The sequence below is a fragment of the Fundulus heteroclitus genome, chromosome 2 (genome assembly GCF_011125445.2).
Source record: "Fundulus heteroclitus isolate FHET01 chromosome 2, MU-UCD_Fhet_4.1, whole genome shotgun sequence".
In the NCBI taxonomy this organism is placed as follows: domain Eukaryota; kingdom Metazoa; phylum Chordata; class Actinopteri; order Cyprinodontiformes; family Fundulidae; genus Fundulus; species Fundulus heteroclitus.
In genome coordinates this window covers 5806317-5826918 of record NC_046362.1, presented here as the reverse complement: position 1 = coordinate 5826918, position 20602 = coordinate 5806317, and the positions used below count along the sequence as shown (strand labels likewise).

The window sequence follows — 20602 nt, the reverse complement described above, 5'->3', positions numbered from 1 at the left end:
CAACAAGCAGAAACTAAATTGACCTGCTATCAGAATTTTTCTTTTCTGCAAACTAATGCATATTAAGAGGAATATGTGGCAGTAACTTTAACGTAAAAAAATTGTTTAGTTTAATTATTTCGACCCCAAACGTGGGTTGCCAACAAATCACAGAATGTTCTAATAATCGACGACAGTTCAAAAATCACTAAGGAAGAAGAACAATGCAGCATTATAATGCCATGTTCTCTGATTAATACTGTAAAGGCTGAACCCTGAACACTGCAGCTTCTAATAGCAACAAATATCTGATAAATGTGTTTTATTGTTCTGGTGGAGCACATCTAGGAAATACCTGCAAGACCACTGTGATAAAAATGAAATCATCACATCTAGCCCCTGGCATAAAAAGTGACATCACAACTCTTGGAGGACGTTCAGTTTGTTGTTTCTACTTTGCAGCAAAACTACAACCAAATAAAAAAAACTGATCTCATGTGGAACAATTGGACAGCCTGCAGCAGTCGGTGTTTCGTCCATATTAGGACATGTTTAATATCAATTTTGACAATACTAAATATTACATCAATTTAACATAAAACATTTGTGAAATGCAATAGCATCAAGGAAAGCCCCCCTTTATTGCCACCTCCAATGGCTAAAATGACACAATCCCACCAGGTGCACATGGTTAGAAAATCCCTACTCAGCATTTTGAAGGAGGGTTGCTTTGTTTAAACCTCAGACATTTAGTTTGGTGTTCCCCCCACTGTTAAAGTGAGAGTAATCAGCATGATGGGATGGAAGGCGCTGTCTGAGGCCATCAGAAAGAAGATTGTAGCAGCTTATGAGTCTGATAAAGGATTAAAATAAGTCTCAGCAGATCCGCTCTATGCAAAATTGTCTACAAGTGAAGGAGAGTCAACACAGCTGCCAAGATGCCTGGTCTGGCCATCAAGAAAGTTCATCCTGAAGAAAGAAAGAAGACTGAAACGGAGAATCCAAAAATCCTAGAATCAAGAGACTAGACCTACAGAAGGCTCTAGCTGCTCAAAGTGCATCGCTCTATAATCATGGGTTTACCTGTTATGGTAGGTGTACAATGAGGAAACCTTTGCTCTCCAAGTGAAACGAGGCTACATGAAGTTTTGCCTGGCATAATAAAAGAGGAGTCTGAAACTGAATCATTAGGACACCGGGAAAGGAACCTTATCCCTGCTGTGAAACATGGCGGTGACAGAGTCATGGTTTGGGGATGCTTAGCTGCCGCAGCTCACTACCATTGAATCCACCATGAATTCTACTGTGTATCAGTGTTTGAGAGAAATTATGAGTAAAAATAAATAGAGAAAAATGAAAAAGATCAAGCTGAAGTAGAAATGGACCCAGCAACAGAACATAGACCCAAAACACTCCAGTGAATTCAACATGGACTGGCTGAGAACTGAGAAACAAAGCCCTGGGCTGTGTCACAGCCTAGATCTAAACCTCACAGAGAACAAAAGTGGTGACTTGAAAATGGGCGAACAGACCTGTCAGGCAGAAGTTAAATGACATTGATGTAACGAGCAGGGTTTTCTCAGATCAGACAGATAGAAATACTGTAGAATCACACCATTATTTTTTTACATCTTAACAGGTATAATTCAACTAATCTATAGCAGTTTAAAAAAGAATCATCTCCAGAGCTAGATGAGCGGTTGCAGCATGCGGATCAACAGGAAACATACAGACAAAGCAAACCAGAAAAAACAGCAAACAGAGTTTAGTTGGGCTAAAGACTGGAATTTCTTTTTGGTGCCATCAATGAAACCAATAAAAATGGCAGCCTGGGGAAAGAAAAGCTACTTATTTCCTGTTACAGACAGGGGAAGTGTCAGGTAAAGGGCCAGAGGAGAGGGCAGTCCAGGAAATACACAGGTGGACATGAAGATTTCAAGTCAGCCTGCAAACAGGCAGGATCTCAACTGAACTGAAAAAGGGTCAAAAATGGAAGAAAAAGCAGGTTTATGTGGAAATGGCAGGACCTAAATAATGTAAAACTATCCTGACTACTAAAGAATGTGCCTGAAAGAACTTAAGGGTTCAGCAAAGACAGAAGACAAATAAAGTAGTATCATTTTTTGAGTTCACATTTATATTTTCTTCTCCTTGATCTGAAAGGATATGTGCCCTTATTATTATTATTAATAATGTCTGAATTCTTTAGGCATATTTTACAAGGCTAGAGGGCTCAATGAAAAAAAAAAATAGCTGTCACAACAGCTTTGTTTGTTTTAGACTGAACATCAGCAGGGAACCTGAACATATGAGTAGTGACTCCATATTTTTCACTAGATGTGTTTTTAATAAAATGACCACAGAGCTCATCAGCGCGGCGGGGCAAAAGGAAACAAAACACAGATTTCTGCACAAGGGCAGCGCTTCCAAAAACACGTCACCCACCCAGTCAGGACGCAGTGACTTGTATAATGTGCCTGGCAGCTTCATGAAGGCCGACGCCATCCTGACCTTAGCTTATTTGTTCATTTTTCTCTCTGAGCCCGCAGACGCACAGACATTCCACACACTTTGTGGGCTTAAAGGAAAATGCCCTTCCAAAAACATGATCTGAAATGCTGTGGCGTGCAGATAACGTGTCACTGCTTCCTGTGTGTCAGGGGTCAGGGCGCAGACCACCCCTTGAAAAGCAGCGGGGGAAAGGTTCGCCTATAGGAGGCGTCTCCAGGGGGGGTTGTACAAAGTTAACATTAGATATGAAAACTGTCAGGGCAGCTGGGTTCCAGTTAGGGGGGAGAAGAACTACATGTACTCAGAAAATGAGATTAACATAGAAAAGTTGCCTTTTTTGGAGGTAAATACTGTTGATCACTTCTGTGACATCTACTGCAGAAGACAAAAGGTGTTCGGGCAAACATGTTGGGTAGTGGCCACGTTAAGCTGAGTGGACACTGACATCAACAAAGGTTGTTGTTGCTGTTCAGAGAATGGTCTAACCAAGTAACTTAATGAAGAAGTGAGCGAAGGAAAAAACGTTTGGTACAAAAGGTGAACATGCAAGAGAGATAAATCCCAGCCTCCAGAAAGCTGTAAAGCAGCGCCCATTGAAGAGTTTGGGAGAGATTGGACTCCAGCTGGAGTCAGGGCATCAAGGGGTACCACAAAGACACATCCAAGAGATGGACTCCCAGTGGATCCTTCCTTGTATGAAGCTACTCCAGAACCAGGGATGTCAGAAGAGTCTTACCTGGGTTGAGGAGGGAAAGGACTGCCCGTTCCTCCATGGTCCTAAGTTCTACTTTACAGTTTAAAGCAACTCCTGCATTTGCTTCGGAAGTCGAGGTCCCAGAGAGGAGATGCATGTAGTCCAAGTTGCTTAAGGTCCAGTGGGGAGTTTCCATAGTCAGTGATTATTTGGGGAACATGTCCACTGCTGGTCCACTGAGGTTCCTTGAGGGAAAATAACTGGCACAGACGGGTAATTTCAGAACCTCAGCTTTCCTCCACTCACACGTTTTGTGGAAATGCTGATTTCATTTTCTAGCACCTCCCTACACTGCAAAACCAGCACGGCCTTGTTTAATGACAATTACATCACTGTGCTTGATTGGCCTGACCAAAACTCAACAGAAAATCTATGGAGTCAAGGAGAAGACCGGGGACATCAGAACCAACAACTCAGATGAGCTCAAGGCTGCTAATAAAACATGCTGGGTTTCTTTAGCCCTTCCACAGAGCCACAAGCCCACCTCCTCCATGCCACGCTGCACCCATGCAGTAATTCATGCAACTCTGACCAAGTATCAAGTGCCTAAACTGTACAGCGCATTAACATACTTTTCAGTAGGCTGACAAATCTGTTTTATTCTATTAATCTTCTGTAATATTCCAGATTTCTGACTGAGGCGTCATTAGCTGTATTTTCCAAATGAAAAAGAAAAAAGAAAAACATTTGTGTGAAACAAATCTATTTGGATCTATTTGAACTACTGAAAGTTTTGTTACTTTGCAATGATTTAATTTATTCAGATGCACCGGTATCATTCCTCATAATTTTATTCCGCAGGATGAAATTGGTAAATTGACAGCAAGCTCCAAGCCAGGTTTACAGATTCTGCTGGACGCCACAGTAAACAGGCTCAAAACATGCAGTCAGGAGTTGCCTGATCGTTGCACAGTTCTGATGCCATTTCCAATTAAGAATAAAAAAAGAGCCCAGACCGCCCATGGCCCAGGACAGAAACATGATCCATCCTAGACTGGAAAACGTCATAGTCCCATGTGACGCCATAGAAATTAGACTCCTTAGTATTTAATGATCACAATAACATGAAATGATTTCAAGCAGTTATTTTTAAAACTTCTTCCTTTTTTGGCCTGTTGATCCACTTCATATGGACGCACCAGAGTACTACCAGTGATGCATCCTTTTCAGGAGTGGAAATGCTAAATCAAGACGAACCCTGATTAGGAATCACTAAGATAGATGATCCAAATGCAACTAAACCCTTCTCATAATAGGCCAGAGATCATAGAAGGTGCCCAAGGCTGCCATCGCATAAAGTATCAGACTCAGTTATGCACATGTATAAAGTAGCAAAGCTACTAGATTATGTACTGTCCAGGAGACTGTATAGCTTCAATAGATACTTTTGATGGCATCAGGTCTGTATAAATTGGAGAATAAAATTGCCATTATGATTTCTTGTAGAAGCCAACAGGCAGCCACATCTTCCTGAATCAGCCACTGTGGGGGAACACAGGTGGAGAGATTTTCCCCATGACATACAGGTTAGGTGTTTCCCTGTTAAACAGAGGGAAAAGCTGAAACCGTGCCAGCAGGGCAAAGTTTCAACCGTTGGCAAGTTATAACGTCATTAACTGGTAACAAATGTAGAAGACATGAAGAAAAGCAACACTTCTCAGTTAATGCAGACAGTCTTTTTCTTCACAATATTCAGCAGATTAAAAACTCAGAAGCTCCTTCACAGAACAATTAGTGACCCTTCAGTGATCTAGTGTATGACTGCAGCGGTTCGATATTTTAAAAAACATGATGAAATTTGCTGAGTCAGGCTTTATTACATATCTTACGGTTCTTAATGATGTCCCAGTGGCCTTTTGCATGTATGGGTTTGACCTATCAGAACGAGTAAAGATAACTCATTATTATTTATAGACTAAAACATTTTGGTCATGACATGCTTGTTCTGTTCTATCAGCCATACATGTGGCTGGAACAACAGCACATAATAGTGCTCCACCCCTTTTAGGTCCCCACTGATGTGTAAACGGTGCAAACCCACAGTTCTGTGCGCCTCTCCTTACAGAAAGCAAACACAGTAGAATAAAAGCTAGACACCAACATCCCAACACCACAACCGTGAAAATAGATCAAGCAGCGAGGAGGCTGCTCGCTTCAATACAAAAAGAAAAAGGACTCTGACTTTATTTTGACAACATAAAATCTTTACTCTGTGCACACATTTCCAACAGCAGGAAAGCTGGGTTGAAGGCAGGAGGGGGCGGGGTACTTTTTTTATTCACACATGCATGAGGGACTTCAACTAAGTTCACAGAGTTGAACCTAGACTGCCTCGCCGCTGAACCATGTCCTGTTGACACAGAACCCATCTCTGTGTCAACGATGGGACAGAGACACAAAGGCCAGGCCAACAACGCTGAGCATGTGTGTCCGTACGGGTTGAGTGGGCAAGAGAGACATCAGCTATCTGCAGCTTTAAAGCTTGATAAAAGTTAAGGGTAAACACAGCGTTTATGAAGGAGTGTAATTAGCTAGGTCCTCAGTTAGCTAGTTAATATTGGATATTTGCTCTTTCTGCAGGTGGCCGGTTAACACAACCTTTAAGAAAAATATGCTCTTGATGGTTCTCATCTGCCTGAAGAAGAACTACCGGCTTTTCATTGCAAAAACACACAAGAAATTAGGATCCAATAGAAAACACTGAACTAAAAGTTACTGTATAAAATGACGCTTAAGTGTCATTTTCAGGAGGAAAACAACTTGTTTTTCCATCTTAAATGTGAAGATCTTTGTTGGCAATTAGGGGAAGACAATTTATTCAGATATAATGGCTAGCTGGTATATTATACATATTTAAAATGGTAAACACATTTGTGTCCAGGCAAAATAATAGTGTGTTAACATTTTGAGCGAATAGAAGAAAGACCATTTCTCATGTAATATGTAACACATACAATATAAATAATTAAAAAAACACACACCAAGAAGAGCAACTGATAACCTGTAGCTGTAGGTAACTAAAGGGGGACCAACAGTGGGTGCACCTAGTGGCGGTCTTTCAATAGATTCACATCCGTTGGTGCCTTCAGAGCGCATTGGAGGAGTTTTGCTAGATAACAGGACTTTAAGCTGTGGACAGTTTTTATTATGAGCATCAACATTTCTGAATAGATACGGTTTGAAAAGGACTGTTGGGCACCACAGCTTGCTGCACTGACTGCTGACCAGACACTGCTGCAGGTGTAGGTTGTTTAAGCAAAAATAATGGGGTCATAGTTTAGACAGACTTAGTTCATTACAGAATAATAAAATACTAATAATAAAACGAGTGACCTTCAGTGACCTCACTTGGATTTTAAATAAGGAGCTTATGCAGGCTACCAGCAACATAACTTCACAGCACTTCGCTTTGTAGGACAGGATGCAGTCCTAAATCTGTTAACAAGTCTTGTCTACTTTTTAGTAGAATATGCTACGTCAGCACTGGCCATCACTTGTTTCAAGACACCCCCAAAGCCAGTGAACTTCAACTTGAAAATAGAAGTCCTGTCACTAGGACAGTTAGATGTGTCCACCACATTAAAGCTTTTAAAACCAAGTTAATGACATTGTGATTGTGTCCCACCTGGCACTCTCAATAAGGATGGTCCAGAAACTGCCAGATTTCCCACCAGGTTTTCCTCACAATGACATATGTGTCCCAACCAATTTCTGTTATACGTAGCGTTAGCCTAGCACTTCAGCAAAGTGTTAGGCTAACGCTAGCAGGTTTATGCTCCATGGAAATAACTTGATTATTAGTTAGTAATTTCAATACCAATGTTATTGTAAGGCAATGAAGAAGAAAAAACAAACAGTCAGGTGTTGGAGAAACTCCAGCCTACAAAGATGGTTAGTATAAACTAGTCAGAAGTCAGGTTTGTTGGAGAGATAACTAATGCTGAATGTGATAAATCTTTTCCATTTGTGAATAATCTTTACCCGTATAGAATTATAGGCTCCATTTTGTTTTGGCTATGGCCTCCTAATCCTGAGACACATGGTTAGCAACAATTGTTTCTCCTTGGTATAATGTAAAGTACCTTGAATTCTGTAGGAATTCTGTCCATTTGCCATTTAACAATTAGATCTTTTGGTATTACCTTAACCCCCGTGCTCCAAACCAACAAATTGCTAAACTGTATGCTTCTGTAGAGACGGTTACACTGATGGAGTGTATTTGCTTGGCAAGATCTGATTGCTACTTTCTCTTTTTAATGCGTTGAAACCAGCAAGTGAATTGCTTTTCCCATGATAGTATTTCTACAGTGCTACAAAGCTAAAGAATGTTCTTTAGCGGAACATTTCTTAGGGTTCCTTATCTTTAGCAACTGAGGTTTTTATGGTCTCAAGCTGCCCTGCAAGACAGTAATTTGAGTGCAAACCCTAAAACATTTCCAGTGTTTGGTCACGATGACCTCCTTCCAGACAGAAGGCTCTTCCCCTCTATGACTCTAAGCATAGCCTACACTTAAAGTCAACGCACCCCGAAATAGACTCCCCACTGGCCGCAGCATTGCTGAAGGACCTTAGTTATCTATATCACCACCTACAGAGTCAGCACATTGCTGCCTGTTGCATCTGCACCAATGCAGAGAGCCTTTAGCTGGGAGGTCAGGCCCAACATGTGGAGTTTGGGGGGCAAGAAAACCATTTCACACATCCTCCATCCTGTTAAGAAACAAGCAACTAAAGCTAAATCAATTGGATGTAATTACAGAGCAGCTTCATGTTCACCACACCCTTCAAAATCTGTTGTTTCTCTGATGTTCGGTCTGCATTATTTTGGTGTCACGTCTTTTCCTCTTCTTTTAATAGCTGTCTTCTTCAATACTTTCTTTTTACCCCTGTAATCTCCAGCTGCTTGATGCCAATAACTCTTCCTCACCGGGAAAAAAAAATCTATCCAGTTAAGGGTTCACCTAAACGAATGAGTTCTAAATGTTGAACTCTTACCACAAATAGGACACATCCACTAACTACACAAACTATTAAACAGGTCACAAATATGATGCTGACGGCCACAAATAGCTCCATTTCCCCAGTAGGCAGCCACCTTAAGCTCGACAAGATCGCCTCTTGGTGGTTTCCTTCTAGGCCTTTTTTAATCCATCCTGTGTGTCAGACTTTATTATTAATCACACGGTAATCAGGGATGCATTTCTATTTTGCACATTAAGTAACAGATCCACATCCAACCTGTAGCTTATTAATACAATCCTTGGAACGTTCCAGTTTTCTATGTATAGCTCAGCTTTACTTGATAGGAATATTCTTTGCCTCATAGTCAAGCTGTTTCCTTGATGGTAATGGAGAAGATGGAGTTGCATCAAGGCAAGAGCAGGCAAGACAGCAGCTATATAAACCACCACGTTCTTTGACACTAAAGGGAAGGATAACACATTAGCACAAAAAGACATACCGTTGGGTGATGTAAAAATGTAAAAAGTGATCAAGTCAGTCAACCGGCGAATGCACATCGCTCAGAAACCTGAAGGAATGGAGTGTAATATGAAGTTTGTAGAACTTCTGGAATATTTATCGGTCAGTTCAGTAGCAGAGAGGGTTCTTATCGGTGTCGGGCTTTTTGGTGTTACTGAAATTAACAACAGATGCACTAAAGGGGCAACAATGACAATAATAATACCAGGAATGGTTTTTCAGGTGGAGGCCCCAGACATTTTTATTGAGGTTTTGCATTTGACCAGGGTCAGAGTAACTTCTCATAGCATGAGGCGACACCTGGCACTCCAACTCCACCAGGATAGGACGTCAATACGTGCTGTTGCCAGGGCTGCTGTCTCCCAGCAGTCTCCAATGCATGAAAGAGATTCCAGGAGACAGGCAGTTACTCTAGGAGAGCCAGACAGAACGGTCAGAAGTCCTTAACCTGCCAGCAGGACCAGTGTCTGCTCCTCTGTGCAGGGAGGAACAGGGTGAGCACTGCCAGAAGCCTACGAAGTGACCACCAGCAGGCCACAGACGTGAAAAGGGTCTGGAGAAACTGCAGTGAACATTATGCTGCCTGTAACATTGTTCAGCATCACAGGTTTGGTAGTGGGTCAGTGTTGGTCTGCTGAGGAACATCCATGGAGGGACGCACCAACCTGTAAAGGATCAACAACGACAGCTCTAAGGGATAAAATCCTCAGAGCTGTTGTTAGACCCTTTGCTGGCGTAGTGGGTCCTGGGTTCCTCCTGGTTCACGATAGTCCCCAGCCTCTTGAGGGAAGAGTATGCAGGCAGTTCCTGGAGGATTAAGGAATCGATAGCATTGACTGGCCTCTATGCTCCTTTGACTGGTCAGGATTGAGGAGCACATTATCCGTTCCACATGTATGGATATCCAACATATCCAACATTGTGACAACATTGCCAATTGCAATGTGTATTCAGAATGTTCCTATGTTTTTAGAGCAATGCATTTAAAAGTTAAAAATGAACCATTAGCACAAGGTTTAGTGCCCTAGAAAAGTATTCACACCCCTTTAACTTTTTAGAATGTTACATTAGAACTACAAACGTCAAGTTTGTAATAAAATCCAGGACAAGCATCTGGCCTCAGTCTGTGATCCATCAGCAGCTTTAGTTAAAGTGTGTCACTACACAAAAATCCCTGAAACCAGTCTGCTAGAGAACTCCAGGACTTCTCAAAATCTGTGAAACTCATGCAGCGAGTATCCAGCTAAAACCGAGAAGCGAGGCAAGACGAGAAAAAGCCAAGAGGCCCCTGGTAACTGTGGAGGAGCTTCAGAACGGTAGAGCTCAGGTGGGAGACTCTCTGGACAGGACAACTAGTCATGCCCTCCACAGAACTGGCCTCTTTAGCAGAGCAAGCATGTGGAAGAAGCTGTTCTGGTCAGATGATACCAACGTTTTACTTTCTAGACTACTTGCAGAACACTGTGTGGCAGAAAACTAATACTGGACAACACATTGTTTATGACATCCCCATGGAGACACATTGTAGTGACAGCATCCTGCTGTGGAGAGGCTTTTCTATTAACTGATTCCACTAAAATGTTATTTTTTAAACCCTTAATAGACTTCATGCTATTAGATGTCAGTACAAGATTCACAGAACTTGCAGAACATCTTGATGAAGATGCACTTAAACGCATTTGGAGAACCCCTTGAACACCTCCTGACAGACTGCTTCAGCTCGATGGAAGTGAACAAAGCATGAGGCCATGAGACACTTTAAGTCTGACAGGAGTTTTTGTGTTTGTGTGGCGCTGCCATGGGTGACCAGCCCGCAGCCAAACGTCCTGAAGCTCTCACTGGTGGCCCGGAGTGGCTTGGGCCTTGTCCCTGGAATGTCTACTTTTATTGCAATCTTGACTTTCAAAGGTTTGAGGACAAAAACATAGAGGTTTTAGCAAAGTAGCTAAGATTAAGTCTTTAATTCTTACTAACTTACAATTTCACTGTGACAACTCCAGAACAGTCGTCTGAGAATCCTCACAGCTCTTCTGCCGTCTTTTAAGTAGTTTACAAATTTACACCTCACCTATCCTCTCAGATGAGGGGCTGTGACCCCCACCACCCAGCCAGCCACAGCTTTCGTCAGCTGCTGTCTCTTGTCAACACACACGAAGCACATTCTGGTCACTGGGTATCAGCCAAAATCCGCTCTAATCATGGAGCTCATTTAAACAAGACGTTTCTACCACAGTTGTCTCTACTGATGGCTCGTGAACTCCAACCTGGGGCTTAGACTGAGCCACTTATACCAGTTGCTGCATGCTCCTGCATCATTACATTTAAGTATGTCTGTAACCCTGAGCCTTAAGAGGTTTAAGGATCTATTTAATTTCATTATCGTAAATCTTATTCCCTGCTGTGCCTCAAGATCAACAAGCCCCAACAAAGAAGAGAAGAAAAAAACAAGAGACTGAATTAAGATGTTTCTTGGAATCTTGTGGGTTGCATCGTGTAAGAGTGGATAATGAGCTTGGCAACAGTAGCACAGTAAGTTCCACTACATACAAACAAAGCTGAAGTTACTCCCTTTCACTTTGATCTACGCTGCTCCTGTCACCACAAAGAAAGGATAGTTTGTTTTGTAGTAGCCGCCCAGCAGGCAGGTTTAACAAGTCCTCAGTTCCACACAGCCTTTTCCCTGCAGCTACGCCTCCCATTGGAACATGCTAGCGTGTGCAAACAAGCTAGCTAAAACCCACTTTATGTAGCCTCAGAGTTTCACAATCATTTGTTTTATGTACGGGTAGGACACATAATCCTCATACAAACACAGGTACAAGCAGCAAATGCTTTGTGTGTTAAATTCGTCTGTGCAGACTTGAAAGAACGTCTTTGCTGAGGTAAGCTAGGGTCTTAAACTGTTTAAACAACCAACAAGCAGACCTCTTACGCTCCAAAAACCAGCCTTAGTTTATGTAACAGAGTGGAAGTAAACAATATGGCTTCTCAGTGTTTTTGTGAAATCACAAGCCTCTAAAGTCACATCCACACAAAGCCGAATTAAGATATCTGCACAGAAAAGTTTAAGTGTAATGATGAAACTGCCTGTAGCCGTAAGGTGTCGTAATACGTATGCCACGCCAGCGGGTGGCGCAGTGGCAAGCCGAAGCAAGGGAAGTAAAGACAATCAGATTGTGCGGGGAAGGGCTGTAGGAACAACTACATACATGTTAAAGGAGGCGCGGTCTACGTAGGCTCAAACATGCCAGTGCGTACCCGGTTATGCGTATAGGGGTGGCACGATGGAGGCTCCGTGGGCGGTGGCTTCACACTTACCCAGGAGCTGGCTTCAGATGTAGTCGGGTTTCACGCCGCTTCGTTGTCATAGGAACCCCCTAACTGTCGTATGCACCCAAACCCAGCTTGGTCTGGACCGGGCCTGAAAAAAGCTCCAAACCCTCTGCACTGCCTATCCCGGTCAGATATAGTTGATAAACAACAAGAAGACCCCAGGTACAGTTCATCTTCCAATTCTACTGTGGTAGACATCAGGATGTAAAATAAATCAAGTGATTTTTATCAGGTTACAAATTTATTTGATATTTTCTTTAGTGTACAAAAAACAACAAGTACTAAACAGTCAGCTATTAAACAAGAAGCCGTATGAAAATCCTTTGTGCGTAAAACCAAGTAACCCCGAGCTGCTTCCATAGCATTAGAGAGGAGAAGTAGTGGCCAGGGGGCGCCATCGAGGCCACGTGATTAACTTTTCCACTAATTCGCCATTAGTTGTGCCTCAAACAAACCAGACTTCTGACTAGATTATACTTCATATTTTTATAGTCTCTGGGGTTTCTCCAACCCCTGACTGTTTTTTTTTTCTTCATTGCCTTACAATAACATTGGCATTGAAATTACTAACTAATAAACAAGTTATTTCAACAGGGCATAAACGTGCTAGCATTAGCCTAGCACTTCAGCAAAGTATGACCACCTCTAAACAAACAAACAAAATAAAAAACAGGAATTCTGGGGGGTTGCTGCTGCAGTGAATTCCTTGTTTGTTAGCACAATACCAAGATGGAAAGACATCAAATACGGCCTGAGAGCGGAGGCTTCAAACTCCTGTCCTCAGCGGGAGATGTCCTTCAGCTGTTAGGTGTGCCTCTGCTTTAACACACCTGAACCAAATCATCAGGTCGCTAGCACTTTGACAGAGCTGTTTGTCCCAGGATGCATCTACCAGTTGCAGGTAGGGCTGCATGGTATCAGACAAGCTGCAGCCAATCCAAAAATTAGGGATGATATTTGTAAATACTGTGTAAATACAACTGCAATACACAAATAGTTTCCTCTTTCCTCTCGTTCTCACCTGTGCTTCCATCACTCTGTGATCTTTAAAATAATGAGCAATGTCATTTAGGGCCAGTGTGAGAATCTGTTGGTGAGACTCTGTCCAACTGGCTGCAAAATGCAAGTTCCTAACGCTTAGAATATATAAACCAACAATTACTGCACCTCAGTCATTTGCAATATGAATATCTCACCCAGCAATACAGCAATGATGGTATATTTGTGTTATTTTAGAGCAGTATAAGTTAGACGAGAACACCCCCTGAGGACCGGAGTTTTAGAATTATAAATTAATTATTGCTGCCTGTCAATCTGTAAAGAACTATTCCTTGCCTCTATAGCTTGTAGAACCACTTTTAACAGCAACAACTTAAACTTGGTGGTTTTCGTGTGATATTCCTTCACATCCTCTGAGGAATTTTGGCCCACTTGCTTTACACCATGGACCAATTCAATAAGGACTGTAAACATTCATTTCTGCTCAGCTGTTAAAGAGCACTGCAGTAAATCCATCAGGTTAAGGTTTGGATTCTGACCGGGTCACTGCAGCAGTGGTAGGTTTGCCACTGTGTTGAGGTTAAGGACCCACTCTGGGCCACGCTTTAGCTGTCAGACCAAGGACCTCATCCTTGAAGCTTAGAATACTTTGGTAGAGAGAAGGTCATGGTTGACTCAGTGACTAGAAGGTGACCAGGCATTGAGGTTGCAAACAAGCCCAAATCACCATCATGTTTGGCATTTGCTCTGGTATCTTTGTGCTCTTGAGCAGATATCTTGCATTTCATTTGTGCTGCAAACAGAGCGGCGAATTATTGTCTAACACCTTTCCTTTGGCCTCATGCGCCCAAAGGACGCTGTTTTAGAAGTCTAACAGTTCATTAAAATTAAACCTTGGAAACTCATCACGCTGACAAAGGTTTTCTTTTTTCTTTTTGCAATTGCTCTGAGCACTGTGCGGTCTACCTTTAGTGTGAATTTGCCCATTTCCAGCGGTCAGTGGGCGAGAGTACACCCAGGACAGGTCATCGGTCCATCACAGAGCAACACAGACATAGTCAACCACACACACATTCACACCTACGGGCAAACTGGAGAGATCCGTTAACCTTACAATCATCTAAGGTTATGCATCCATCCATTTTCTGACCCGCTTAGTCCCTCGTGGGGTCGCGAGGGGTGCTGGTGCCTATCTCCAGCGTTCACTGGGCGAGAGGCGGGGTACAGCTGGACAGGTCGCCAGTCTGTTGCAGGGCAACACAGAGAGACAAACAGGACAAACAACCATTCACGCGCACACTCACACCTAAGGACAATAACAGTGTTTTTGGACTGTGGGAAGAAACCGGAGTACCCAGCGAGAACCCACGCATGCACAGGGAGAACATGCAAACTCCATGCAGAAAGACCCAGGGTTGGATTTGAACCCAGAACCTTCTTCCTGCTAGGTACCAGCGCTACCCACTGTCCACTGTGCAGCCCTCATCTAAGGTTAATCAGTCCAAAAATTAAAAGCTATTTTATGACTTTGGGAGGAAACCAGAGTACCCGGAGAGAACCCAGGCAAGCACAGGAAGAACGTGCTAACTTTATGTTGAAAGAGCCCAGAGCCCAGAACCTTATTGCTGAAAGCCAACAGTGGTACCAGCTGCACCACTGTGCAGGGTACAATCATTTCTATTGTACCCCGACACGTAAAACCCTAGAATTATAAGGGTTCTTTTCACCAGGACCGTACATAAGCAGCACTTTGTTCTAACTGGCAGCGAAAAACAGAAAAACTGCCGAGCCCTGTGATCAAGTGTCTAGGCTTTGGTTCTGGCAAGCTTGAAAAGAATTGGCAATGCTATGGTGGACAAACCCTATAAATACTATGTATGACACTGATGCATATAAATCATGTTACAATGAGTTATTTAACAAGTAGGTATGAAATCTCACAAGACTGTCTATTCCATATAGCAGCTCAAGGCGGCTATAAATTCAATCTGGACTTTTACAAACGATGAGTAATATAGATGAAACAACTAAACGGGACTTAAGGTATTATTAGACAATGGCTGCTAAAATGAGTTCACTTCATATTCCCATAGAAAGGCCAGCACTCACTGAAGGACAGCCACAGACTGTTATTACCATTTTATAAAGAGACTCTCTCATTAGGATTGTTTTAGAACGCTTCTGCTCACAAGAATTAAAAGGAGGAATTATAGCACCAATGATTTGACACTAATTATGAGCTAAAGACATGAGCCAAAGCTATCCAAAGTTCTAGTCAAATACAATAATTTTTACACTGCATGGGTGTGTATGAGATGCTGAGGGTCTCAATACCACGATGAGTAAAAACACCACAGGGTTGTGACACTATGATGTACAACATAATCTATATACTTTATTAAGACCAAATAGCATCAACTCTTCCTAAACCTGAACAAAATAAATATACCCGTTGACTGGTGCAATAATTATAGTTATTTTAATTCTGATACACACTAAACCAAAATTATAGACTAAACGTGATGAACGTCGCAGCAGTCTTCAAGTTCCTACTGCAGAGTGGGAATATTCTCCCTTTTTTCCTGTTCTGCTTGTAACGACATGGCATCAACCGGTAAATCAGCGGTTGTTTAGCCAAGCTAACCGCGCAGGTACCAGTCAACGTAGGCCTGACAGGATTTACAGGAGGCCCGCGAGGTTTCCGCACGACTGCTGTTTTCAACGATCAGAAAGACTTTTTCATGGGTAGAATGCTTCAGGACGAAGTGTATTGATCTTCTTTCAGCCAGCTGACCGACAGCGCGCAGCGACGGGAAGGGGAGCGGGCAAAAGACATCTGTGGTAGAGCTGCAGAACGTGTTTAATCCGATATGCAACTGTAAAGGAGCACTAACACTAATATCTCATAAAATACAACATTTCAGGAATTCCCGGCCTACATATGACATGGCGTTCGATATAATCATCTCTATTTCAGTGATAGCATCGCAATTCTACACTTTTCTGACATGGCACAGTTAAATTTTGTCACCATAGCCAAAATTCACACAGGAAGACCAAACCCCCGACTTACTCTCGCTCCAGCCTCCCCTCAATCTGTATCTTCTGTGCCAAAACAAAACCTCAGGACTCTTAAAATGACACTCACAACTAAACCGGCAATGACTATCAGGAAAACAAGATGATGCGTTGTTGTTGTTTTTTCCTAGCAGCATCACAAAGCAGATGCTCCCATTTCCAAAAGACCAACATAAAACTTTCCACGAAGCATCTTCTTGTGTGCAATGATGGTGCACTTCTGTGGCAAGCTGTCACGTGGTGCACAACAAACTGGAAAATAAATCAACAACGCCTCTTTTTTTTAAAGATGATCAGGACAAGGGGGGAGGAAAAAAGAAGAAGATACTGGCTCCCCACTACAAGCCCGTCTGTGTCTCCTTGCCAGATGGGTGGGCGTGGCCCTCTTCAACCTGACAGCGCACAATCTTTTAGAGGAGATCGTTTCCTAATAATCACTGCATAATGATGCTCACGGGTCTGAGCCCACTGTAATAATGCTGAATAGTAAAAATCCACCGCTGGATCCTCTACTTAAAGTGTACAAATAAGCAGAGATCACAGGTAATCGGGAGCTGAGCGCTCTGCTGTCCGCCAACACCTTCTTTCATCGACTATCTGTCTCTCTGCAGGAGGCTCTGAGCAGAGAGGCCGGGGCCGGTGGGCCAACGGGCCGTCTCTCTCTTTGTCTCAGCTTCTCTGGCAGCTTTGCCGCTACTACAGATAACAGATCACTCCTCCCAGCCGCATGATGCAGCGGGAAGGGGATGGAGCATGTGTGGACACCTGGCCAAAAAAAAAAAAAAAAAAAAAAAAAAGCTTCTTTGTTTTGCTATAATAACCCACAAAGAATAAACATGTCGCCTAACAAAAAAGAAGTGATAAGGCTCCCCTTGGTGCAGATGACCTGCTATATTGTAGGCTGAGGACCGCATCCGCTGATGCTGACCTGCAGGTGTTCGCTGGGCCCGCGGCGCTGACTGACAGGTGGCACCGGGCAATTAAACGCAGCTACGCATTTAGTAAAGGATGGAGACATTATTCGGGGACTTACCTCAGCGCCACGCGGACTGAACTTTCATCCTGTCCCGTCGTCATGGCTGCTTTAAAATATATATATATTCAAAAAAACTATTGTATTACCACAAGGAAAAAAAAACAATATCTTGGCGAGTTGCCCTTTGGGTAAAAAGAAAAAAAAGTAAGAAAAGGGTGCGCACTCCTCCGTGCAGGCGAACGGTCCGAGAAAATGGGGCTTCTCACCTCGAGTTCCGCGACGCCATTTCGAAACTATAGCACGAAACCCACCTTAAAGGTGTTAAAAGCATGATATGAGCAGGACGTTAAGTGTCGTGCCGCATCTCTGTGCAGCTCGGCCCGGTGTCGACGCGGACAGTGAGCGAGAGCCGCTTAGGCGCTTCGCTGCGAGGTGAGCCATGCGCGCGCACGTTGAAACGCACATCACAGAACGCGTCCGCGCGCCGCCGTGCCTCTTTCTGCTCGGTCCACACCGGGAGGGAGCCGCAATGCGTCACCAAGCCACGCCCCCTCCGAGGGAAAACAGGCGACGGGATGATGTCATAAAACAAGGATGAGTCCACAGTTCAGTGGGGAAAAATGTAGATTCAGTGGTTTAAAGGAGTTTATACTACAGGATACAGCTTCGTTCTTCATATCATACACACACATTATAGGGCTTTTACTGAATATAAACAATTTTACTTATTTTAATGAGGAAACTACAACGACCGACAGTGGTATAAATGTCTAAATGTCAATTTTTCAAACCTTGAAATCCAAATCGCTTTACCTACACCGTATTTCACACCAAGTGCAAATCTAGCAAAGCGTCTTTCATTTGTCTCGTTTCACAAGTTACACGCGTTCTGTACAAGAGCAGAAATGTGAACAAAGAGTTACAGCCTGCTGTGTTTTTATTATAGTGCCACAGTCAAATGTAACGTGATTTGAACGGTCCTCGTTTGGAAAAGTTGATGTTCTTATCGAAAATAAACAACAATGACCAAACGATTCTTTAAGAGAGAGAGAGAGAGAGAGAGAGAGAGAGAGAGAGAGAGAGAGAGAGAGAGAAAAAAAAACAAATATCACAATATCCAAACAATAAATTTGATCTTTGCTTAATAAACTGAAATACATGCCACTTTTATTTTTGTGGTCAATAGATGTGAAGAATATTTGGTGTAGTTATGTGTTGAACATAACAAAAACAACTCTGGCAAACAGAAACGGAAAACGAACCTACTCTACTTCTACAAAACAAATATGTACGACATTATATTTATATATGTATAAACACATATCTAACAAATTTGATGATTCTGAACAAAGATCGGTGGTAGTTGGTTATTTCTTGCTGAGATGCATTTGTGAAGCCGTACAGAAAGCCTGGGACCCAGGACCTGCTGCTATTAAGCCCAATTTCATTCATATTATTATTTAGCTTTTTCTTTATAAACACGAAAAGCAAATCAAACTAAATTTAAGATTCTCTTCATCCGTTTTTTCATGAAATACAAGCTTGAATTTCAATGTAGTATTTCCCTTTAAAAACACAACCAACTAATCACTAGTTCAGGTTATTCAGTAATAGTTTCTCATAAAAAAATAACATAAAATAAAAATCCAACCTCATGCTTACAGTGATATCAAATATTGCTATCTCAAAAGAAAAAAGTAAAATTAAGATTAAACGCTTATAAAACGTTTGAGGTAATTAAATGTCTTTGCTCTTTAAAAGAAATGCCAATCTTCTTGCATTTTTATTTTTTTACGGAACATAAATCCAATATTCATGTTCAAGCTGAAGTTGACGTTGACCTGGGCTGCACCGGTGGCCTGTATCAGCAGGTCATATCAGAGCAACCAAACCAATGGCGCCACCTTGTGGCCTCACACGGATAAAGCAGCAACACATTTAGGTGTCAAAAACTTCAGTGGAGCTCCATTTACATGACGATAGCTTACCTTATTTACTTGGTTCTACAACATGAACCCACCTCTGCAGCCCACCATTTGAGTTCTGATGGAGTTTGCAGCACAACATATTATCAATGTCAAAAGCAACCGGGTCAACAAGAAGATGCTGATGTGTTGCTGTTGTCTTAATGAATCTGGCCCAAAATAGTGTTGGGAATGCAGCAGGTATGGAATGTGATATGTTGACAGCTGCTTTCTGGTGGTTTGTGACGATACATACTGTAATAGAAAAGCACTGTTAACGGAACAAAAAGCCTTTGTTCCTCATCAGGTCTTTGGATTAGGTAAATACAGCCTTAGATAAACACTTGATATATCACACCCTATCCATTGGTTATTTAGAAACCGGGCCTACGTGCCGAAGCAGCATGTTTAGATTCAGCTCTATAGTTTAACAGCTTGTGCAGTCATCTTTAGATGAAATACATAGAAGTATGACAAAGTGTGGGAGAGAGGAGGGTTACCCACACTTTTTAGTAGAGTCATTTTCATAGATGTTGACAGATGTCCATTTATAACTCTCTTAACTCCCACCACATTATTTTGATTGTCTTGACTTCAGTTCTGCTAAAAATAAAAATAAATAAAAATGTGTCCCTGGTAATAACCTTAACTGTTGTCGTTGATTGTTATAAATCCAACGTTAAGCTTACGATCCTTGCCCTGGTGCAATAGAGGCCAGGTGTCAAGGACCAAGCAGTAAGGCACACGGACAAAGGCATAAAAAAATATTTTTTGTTTACTTTTTCAAAAAAATAGTTAAAGATCCATAGAAAAGCCAATAATTCAACAAATCTGGAAAAAGGCCACAAAGACAAATGAGGTCAACTCAAAAGTAATGGCTTAACTAACAGAAGACTGCCAAATGTCTTAAGTAATTTCTCTGTAAATATTCGGTCTCACTGCAAAATGTCGGCCTTATTTTTTCTCTGATGTCATCCTGTATATTCAAGAACGGCAAAACCATCCAAACTCCGTGAATGAAGAGCATCTGATGAGGAGAACTTGGCTAGGATCAATCTTGGTCCTGTGGAGGACCATTTTGTGTATTTGGAATCTTCTACAAAAGCTCTAAGACATTTTCCATGTCAATGAAATATTTTCTGTTAGCTTATTTCTTTCATACTCTTGAGTTCCATAAAAATAGAGAAAACAGTCATACGTGACTTAATTATTTCATCCGCAAAAGTCTGTATACTCAAGGCTCTTGCAGACTATGATCCAGAACTAAATACATTTGGAAATTAAGCAAACCTCAATGCAACATTAGTCACAATGACATTGGACTGCATTAACTCAGCTGTGCAGATATTAGAGAAGTATTGCAGGTAGTATGTAGCATCATGTATACACAGTTGAAACAGTGGAACCATCCTCATTTGTGTCCTCTTTAAAAAAAAATCTATCTAAAGCCTTAAATTATTTAAATACAGTATACAGAAGGATGTGTGGTATTGATTGATCATTTCTTTGTGCCAACAATGCTTCTTG

The 20602-nt window shown here is 42.1% G+C and overlaps 1 protein-coding gene across 5 annotated transcripts in view; it reads right to left on the bottom strand.

The window, feature by feature from the left end:
• kif21a (kinesin family member 21A) overlaps positions 1-17460 on the bottom strand; it is a 71431-nt gene extending 53971 nt beyond the window's left edge. For all 5 annotated transcript variants that reach the window (XM_036146307.1, XM_036146287.1, XM_036146292.1 and 2 more), the window contains exon 1: positions 17169-17460. In XM_036146307.1, the coding sequence (XP_036002200.1) occupies positions 17169-17212 (44 nt within the window). In that variant the 5' untranslated portion in view covers positions 17213-17460. The remainder of the gene's footprint in view (positions 1-17168) is intronic.
• Between the last annotated feature and the right edge of the window lie 3142 nt (positions 17461-20602).